We start from the raw sequence: 8555 nt of genomic DNA on the forward strand, positions 1-8555 counted from the left end.
AAAAAAAAAAGAAGGTTAAAGAGTAAGTATATGTTGAACTATGAAACCCAGATGGATATACTGCCACACCCATGACTTTATATCCATGTATGGAACTGGAGATAATGGGAGATGGTTGAAAAATTTAATCGCAGCTCCCTGTGATGGGCTCTAGGACCACAGGTCTGAACGAGCTGGAATTTTTCGCAGGTTTCCTGATTTCATAGTTTAGCCAGAATGGATCCCTCTGTAAGTAGTACTACTCTGTCTGTTAACTATCTCCTCTTCCCTCCTGCCTTGTTTTGGTTCTTTTACTTTGAGTGTGGTGTTTTTAACTCCTGAACTATATACTATTTGAACAATGAAACACTGACCCTGAGAAATAGATGGCATGGTTATTGGTGGGCTCAATTTACAGCACTTTTCCTATTTCATTTCCCTTCCTGACCTCTCCTGGCTCCCTTAGGGTTAATCCCACTCTCTCTGCCACTGTTTTACTTCGTTCAAAGGGATAGATATTTACTTTTTTAGTAGATCTTTACTTTTTAAAATTTTTGTTTTATTTGTTTATTTTTTTAACGAGGAGGAAATCTATTGTAATTACATATATATACACAGGGAATCCATATAAAGATGAGAGATTCCCTATAGATTTTAATTTTATTTTTAAAATTCCATGATTTAAAAAAATAATGTTTGGTAAAAAGGTATGTGTGAATAAAAATGACTTTTAAGGGGCACCTGGGTGGCTCAGTGGGTTAAAGCCTCTGCCTTGGGCCCAGGTCATGATCCCAGGGTCCTGGGATCGAGCCCCGCATCGGGCTCTTTGATCAGCAGGGAGCCTGCTCTCTCTCTGCCTGCCTCCCTGCCTACTTGTGATCTCTCTCTCTCTGTCAAATAAATAAATAAAATCTTTTTAAAAAATAAATAAATAAAATGAGATAGTAATAGTACACTCTCAGGACTGATAGGAAGCATACCTGAGTTAGCAGGAATGCAGTAAATACTCAAAAAATGTTAATGAACTTCAGTATTTTCATTAGATGAATATTCCTTTGTAATCTGCCCTAAGAATACACTGTGGATATTTTATCATGTTATTCGTGACTAATACATGACTTTATTCCCCGACCCCAAATTCATTATATGACTATACTATAATTTATATAATCAATGTTTCATTGTTAGACATTTATTATTTTCAATGTTTTGCATAGTAATAATAACCTGTAGTAAACATTCCTGTGCATAAATCATCGGGCCCATCTCTGATTATTTCCTAAGGCAAATTCCTGAAAGTAGCATGCCGAATCAGAGTATTCGCTCTTCATAGGCTTTTGCCAAAATGCCTTTCAGAAAACTCATGTGACTGTGCGCTCCTGATGTATGAGACAGCTCATTTCCCCACAGCCTTCTCAGCACTGGATATTATGATGTAAAAAGCTTCTTGCCAGTCTGTAGTTTTCCTAATCAGATGGTGGCCTGTAGTTTACAAAGCTCTCCTGAGCTGTTCGTTGTCTTTAATCCCAAATCCCTTCAAATTGCTGCCCCTATTTCTTTCTTTTTTTTTTTTTAAAGATTTTATTTATTTATCAGAGAGAGAGAGGGGGAGAGAGCAAGCACAGGCAGACAGAATGGCAGGCAGAGGCAGAGGGAGAAGCAGGCTCCCTGCTGAGCAAGGAGCCCGATGTGGGACTCGATCCCAGGACGCTGAGATCATGACCTGAGCCGAAGGCAGCTGCTTAACCCACTGAGCCACCCAGGCGCCCCTGCTGCCCCTATTTCAACCTACAATGTTCTCTAATCTTAAATTTCCGCCCTGTAACTCTTCTTTTCTTTCCTTTCTGGTTTCTTCACACAGTTTCCCTTCTACCCACCCGGGGGGTAGGTGACAGTGTTCTGTTTTGTTACGGGTGTGGCTTATAAACCTGGAAGGGGGGACCGCGGGAGGACGGGAACTTGCCCTCTTTTCACGGAGCCCAAGTCTAACCCATCCCCAAACAGACTCTCCTTCTTGATGCGGCCTGAAATAGTCAAGTGTTGGAAAGCTGTGAAACGTATTCTTACTCTTGACAGTAAGGTAGCCTACACAGCAGGGTCGAACCACGAAAGCAGAAACCACTCTTAGTATTTAAACACAGCAAAAATTTAATTCAGGGAATTGGTTGCATAGATGACTAGAGAGCTCAGAAGCCGCAACCATGGACAGGCAACGCTGAGATGAGTGATCGACAGGCCAGCACTGTCCCTGGGCTTGAGGGAGGAGCAGGTGGGGGTCCCCAGCAGGAGAAACCTGGTGAGGAGCCACACCGGGCCCGTCTGTGGGGAGCTAGACACAGAGGTGATCGCCACCGAGAGACAGAATGGAGGGGGAGAAATACCTTGGTTTTTTCTGTCCTCCCTTCCAGTCTCCTGCCAACGTCTCCCACTGGCAAATTCAACTAAAAGCCAGTTTGATACAGATTTCTGTGGAATTGTGGATAGCCTGTGCTCAACCCCACATTTGTGCAAAGCAAAGTAAAGGTGAGGAACGGATGTGAGGGCAGACAGGCCATGGCCTGGCATGGTGACCTCTGCAGGCCCTTCTGAGCCCAAAGACAATAGGGCAAAGGACCCAGTATGCCTGTCCTGGGGAGGTAGGCACCCCCGGGCTTGAATTCTGACGCTGTCACTTACTAGCTCTGAGACATTGGCCACATCCCTGAACTCCTCTGAGCCTCAGTTTTCTCATATGTGGAAGGCGGCAAGAAAGACAACATGTCACGGAGTCACCGTGAAGATGAAATAATAGAACTATAAAATAACAGTAAGCTTTCCATAGCAATTGGTTTCCTTTCACCCAAGAATTCAGGATTCTAAGACAAAGGACAATGAGCATTTGGTCACATCATGAAGCTTCTCTGTATTTTGGGGCACCTGGGTGGCTCAGTGGGTTAAGCATCTGCCTTCAGCTCAGGTCATGATCCCAGGGTCCTGGGATCAAGCCCTGCTTCGGGTTCCTTGCTCATCGGGGAATCTGCTTCTGCCTCTCCCTCTGCTGCTCTCTCCCTCTCTTTCTCTCTCTCTCTGTCAAATAAATAAATAAAATCTTTAAAAAAAAAAAAAAAAACCACACAAACTTCTCTGTATTTTGAAAGAAGGAAAGGGGGCACAGGCATCTTTCCTTTTGGAAGCTCTGTCTAGGGAGGGGTAGGTGATAAGTTACCCAGTAATGATACTGGGAGATGATGGAAGAAACACTGAAAATACCCTACATGATCGATTTATTCATTCCACTAACAGTTATGGGTACTCACTATTTTCTGGAACTTAGACACGGTCCCTGCCCTCAAGGAGATAGTAGCAGATGGACAGAGAGATACATTGCAATGCGTGATACTATGGGAATGTTTACAGAGGAGAGAGCAATGGGAGATCTTTGCCTAGAGACATGGGAGAACACTTCAGTGAGGAAATGATATCTGAGTTGTACTTTGTAGGGTAAGCAGGAGCATAGAAGCATATGCAAAAGCATACAGTCAGAAGAGGGTGCAGAGTGTTTGGGGAACAGTGAGCTGTTTTTGCAGGTGGGTTCTTGAGGGGTTCACCGTTAACGTGGTGGTAAGAACCACCAGCAAGTGCGGCTAGCTTTGGAAGAGAAAGTCAGCGGGGAGGGCCTGGCCTAAGAAGCTAATGACTTCAGCCTGTGGGGAATGAGAAGCCAGCAGACTTTTACACTAGGGAATAATCGAGGTGCTTGGGTGGCTCAGTTGGTTAAACGTCTGCCTTCGGCTCAGGTCATGATCTCGGGGTCCTGGGATCGAGCCGGACAACAGGCTTCCTGCTCAGCAGGGAGTCTGCTTCTCTCTCTGCCCCTCCATTCCTCTCCCTTCCCAACTCTCTGCTCTCTCTTGTGTTTTCACTCTCAAATAAATAAATAAAATCTTAAAAACAAAAAACTAGGGGGTAACCTAGAATTGTATAAAGCGAAGCGATGCATCTTCCCAGACTCTCTCACGGCCTCAGCCAAAGGGCTCGTGCATGTCAGTCAGGGACCGCGTGGACATCTCATAAGACCTTAGAAAGTATGAATCAGAAAAATAAGGGTTTTCTCTTAGTACTAAATTCAGAATGGAAAGACTCATTAACTTCTCCTGCAGATGCTGAAGGGCTCAAGGTAAATATTTAAAATGTTCCTCCTCTCCTTTGCACAAAGCCAAAAACATCAGAGGTGTGATGATGATGCTTGTGGCTATGAGGCAGGATTTCAAGGATTCTGATGAAACGTCTGCTGGCCTGGGTCCGTCTGAAGCTGAAAAGGACTTTGTGTTACTCTAATGGAAAGGAAAATACAAGACGGTGGTAGCCATTGCCCCGGATGCTTCCAGAGCCCTTTCCATACATTATCTTGTTTAAGCCCCATGACAACTCTGTGAGGCCCAGAGGGCCCAGAGTACAATCCCATCAGAGAGATGAGGAAATGGAGATCTTAGGGTTTCGCACCTTCCCTGGGGTCTGAGAAGGCATGGCCAAAGCTACAGCTGGAGTCCTAGACACACAGGCCAGCGCCTTCCCCAAACCCAGGACTGCTCTGCCTACCTGTCTCCTTCCATAGGCCAGGATGGCTTTTTTGAGGTCCTGAAGTGTGTGCAGCTCAATACCCGGCTTCTTCCTGCGGCCTTTGAGGCGGTGGGGGCCTTTTCTCCTCTCCTCCAGTGTCCATGCTGTTATGGCTAAACCCTCCGAGTAGAGGATCAGAGCCCCCTTCCTGGTACTGAAGGTTTTAGGGAGAAAGAGGCTCCAGGTGTGCTGGTTGACACTGCCCTCCTCCTGTGGTTTGCTGACCAGGACATAATCTTCTGGGGACTTCCAGTTCAAGTAATCCTGCAGGGGAAAGAAACCACCTCGATCTAAGGCCCCTCCATAGCCACAGCCCTTGTGCAAGGTGTTTGATCTTTTTGCAGTGACTGATTTTCCGTGAGTTGTTTCCATGCTGTCATAGGACACAACCACTCTTCTGAGCAATGGATTCCGTTCTCCACATCTCAGAATCAGGAGAACCTCGGGCAGGGTTCCGTTCTACCGCCATAGAATTTTTAGCAGAGCCGTTCATGCCTGGAGGCTTCAGTAGACCAGTTAACATGTATGGTATGCAAGTAAGTAGTCACAATTATCAAGGGCAGCAGATAACTTTGAAATTAGAACTGGACTAGCTGGCAGTTTAACTAGGGGAAAACCGTTCATTCCAAGCATCACTCTACACAGCGAGACTTTCTTTGCATTCCAGATGCCATGTAACATGACCTAATTTGGCTATTTAGGGCCCTATAAAGTAGTTGCATATCTTGTAAGTAAGTAAATGCCATTGGCCACAGAGGTCCTTTGAAACTTTATAGGTCTTTTAATATAGCAAAGGTCAAATATCACGACAAGCTACCATGACAATGAAAGTCTCTGTGTGATCCAAACATTTTCAAAGAACCCCACTGGGTTGCTTATTCCCAGCAGGATTCAATGAAATAAAATTCTAGTACAAGGGAATTTTGCCACCTCTTTAAAATCTTCTAAAATGAGATTTTTAAAAAAAATTATTTTTATTTTTTCTGCCTATGTCAAGTAATGAGTCTTCTGGGTTGAATTCCAGAAAGTTCAAGGAAGCCATTGAAATGGCACGAACATACACAGTCTTTCAACCGCAGAGCACAACTTCTAAAAACCAAACGGCCATCAACTTGCCCAGGACCCAGGTGGAAATACTGGTCTTGAACCAAACCGCCTGAATTCTAAACAGTCTGGAATCTCCTTCGGTCTAAAGCAAATGAGGCTGTAAGTGAGTGCTCAAGGGGAAGGAAGAGCGTCCCAGAGGCAACACTGATGTGCAAGCACACTTCCTTGTTTTCTTGAGTTTAACCAAGGGAAGAGGGAACATCTACCCTCGACCACCCCCCAGCCCCGCCAACCTCACCAACAGACCAAACCAAAACACGCATGGTTCAGCCCCAAATGGAAAAAGAGAGCATTCTCTTCCCACTCCCCAAATATGCCTTTATTCAGCTGTAAGACTCACCTCTGGTTCAAAATAGACTTCTAGCTTCTGTTTGTTCTGGACCAACTTCCCATGTCCCCGGCTCAAGAGGGAGAGCGTGAACATGTTTCCCTTCTGACCACCCTCCTCAAGGGCAGTTCATCTTGGTTTTGAAGGCTGAAAACTGGTCACACCTCAAGATTTCCTGAGCTCAGCAGTGAGCCCGAGAAGACCACAAACACTGGGCCTTTTATGAAATACATTTTTCCTTCGTACAGCAGCTTCTTAATAACAACCAGCCACACAGTTTAGACAGTGTGTGTCTTTGTCGGGAGAAAAAAAATAAACCGCAAAATCCAGACTGATCTCAAGCTCTGGATTGTCTCCCCCTCCGGCAACCCCTCTCTCTCTCTTCTTCGCCTGCACCCTTGTTGTCCCACTGTCCTGTTGCTCTGTTACGGGGCCCGCGTGCGCATACTGATCTGGGCCACTGCACCATCCTTCTCATTGTGAGCGGAGGTTGTTTCCTGGTTGCTATGGTAGCACAGGGACGTGAAGTCTCTTCAACCAGCGGAGGCAAGGCAGGGACTGCTGAGGGCAGTGTTCACACACTGCGGGGGAGGGAAGGTCAAAGGGACGTTCAGGGACCGGGCTCAGATTTCAAGTCCTGATTGCAGGAGCCACAGCGATGTTGGGGTATTTTTTTCTGTTACAGTACTCTTCTTGCTTTTAGAGCTGGCTTCCCTTTTCTCCTGATAGGCTAGCTTTTCACTGTCAACCCGCCATTGATAGACTCGGAGGAGTCGTCTAGGTCACCTAAAGCAACCTGTGACGTTTTCCGTGGCTGAGCTCCAGCATCTTCTCAACTGGACATGAGGCCTTTTTATGGTAGTAGTGGCTTTGCATGGGTGAGTGTGGATACTGGGAATCTCCAGATTCTTTTGCAGGTCTGTCTCACTTGGGCAACTCCCAATCTCTTAAGAGATGTGGGGGGAAGGGGCGGGGAGGTGCTTTCCACAACTGTCCTGCATGATGCAGAATATTCCCCCTCCGCGTACCAGTAGCACCCACTTTGAGAAACAGGGCTATGGCCTGGGCTGCTTGGTTCTCCTTGATGCTGACGCTATGAGGGCAGGACGCAGTAAGAAGTTCAGGAAACCAAAAGACACTTTTGCTGGTGATCTAGAACCCAGCTTTGATCTAGAAACCATCCTGCCCTGTCATCAGTCTACAGAACTTCCAGGGCCACCTTGTGAGAGTGCCCCCTACTGACCTCCAGGAAGAAGTACAACAGGCTTCAGGCCCAGTTAGGTTTTAGATCTCCCTCCGTGGCTTTCTGAGGAGGCAGGCTCAAGTCTCCCGAGGAAGAAATACGGGTCATGCTATTTAATAGATTGGGTTTATCATGGACAATTAGAACATTGAATGCAGAGGTTCAAAATGGAATTTAGTCAAAACCAGTGGGTGCCATTGCAGTACCCATTAGAATAGTTATTGTTCAAAGACAAAACAAAACAAAATACCAAGTGTTAGTGAGGAGATGAAGAAATTAGGACCCTTGTGCACTGTTGGTGGGAATGCGAAGTGGTGCAGCCCCCGTGGAAAACAGTATGACAATTCTTTAAATAAGAATTTAAGATGAGTATAAGAAATAAGATGAATACCATACGATCCAGGAATTCCACTTCTGGGTTTATAATCCAAAAGAAATGAAAGCAGAGATTCAGAGACATATTGGAAAAACCCCATGTTTCACCCCGTGAGTATCACTCACAATAGCCAAAATGTGGAAATTAGTCAAGCAACAAAATATGACATAGTTGTGGAATATTATTCAGCCTTGAAAAGGAAAGAAAAGTCAGATTCATGCTACGATATGGAAGAAACTTGAAGACATTATGCTAGGTGAAATAAACCAGTCACAAAGGGGAAAATATTACAGGATTACAATTATATGAGGTACTTAAAATAGTCAAATTCCGAGACTCAAGGTAGAATGGTGTTCGTCAGGGCAGGTAGGAGGGGGGAAGGGAAAGTTAGTGTTTAATGTTTAATCTTCAGTTTGGGAAGATGAGGAAGTTCTGGAGACTGGTGGTGATAGTCGCACAACAACATGAAAGTACTTAATGTCAATGGATAGTACATTTAAATAATGACTGAAATGATAAATTTCATGTTATACATATTTTACCACAATTAAAATCTTTAAAAAGGAAAAGAAAACAAAAAGCTGAATTTATCCCTTTATAATCTGAAGGCGACTGGTCAGCATTACTGTGGAGTGAGCTCCTCACTGCAGGTGGGACAAAAATCCTACAAAATGAGGGTTCCAGAGAGTTTACAGGGCTCTTAAGCTATAGTTGTTCCCGCTCTTCCCCTTTCTGCCCCTTTGATATGCAAAAGGGACCCACCACAAAACTTTACTGAGAGAGATACATATTAATTATATATTATTAATTAATTATATAATATAACATATATTAGTATATATCACTATACATGGCCCCTGTCCTCAAGAGGCTCCCAGCAGACCCTAACCACCCACCAATTGAACTGCTGGGCATTTACCCCA

At 44.9% G+C, this 8555-nt stretch overlaps 1 protein-coding gene across 5 annotated transcripts in view; it reads right to left on the bottom strand.

The window, feature by feature from the left end:
- KIAA2012 (KIAA2012 ortholog) overlaps positions 1-6458 on the bottom strand; it is a 100335-nt gene extending 93877 nt beyond the window's left edge. For 3 of the 5 annotated variants that reach the window (XM_059168386.1, XM_059168387.1, XM_059168385.1), the window contains exons 1-2: positions 6026-6458; positions 4558-4842 (exon numbers count right to left, since the gene is read on the bottom strand). In XM_059168386.1, the coding sequence (XP_059024369.1) occupies positions 4558-4842; positions 6026-6109 (369 nt within the window). In that variant the 5' untranslated portion in view covers positions 6110-6458. Of the gene's footprint in view, positions 1-4557; positions 4843-6025 lie in introns of those variants that run through there. The other 2 variants (XM_059168388.1, XM_059168389.1) reach the window with 2 other exon arrangements.
- Between the last annotated feature and the right edge of the window lie 2097 nt (positions 6459-8555).

The sequence above is a fragment of the Mustela lutreola genome, chromosome 3, assembly GCF_030435805.1.
Source record: "Mustela lutreola isolate mMusLut2 chromosome 3, mMusLut2.pri, whole genome shotgun sequence".
Lineage (NCBI taxonomy): Eukaryota > Metazoa > Chordata > Mammalia > Carnivora > Mustelidae > Mustela > Mustela lutreola.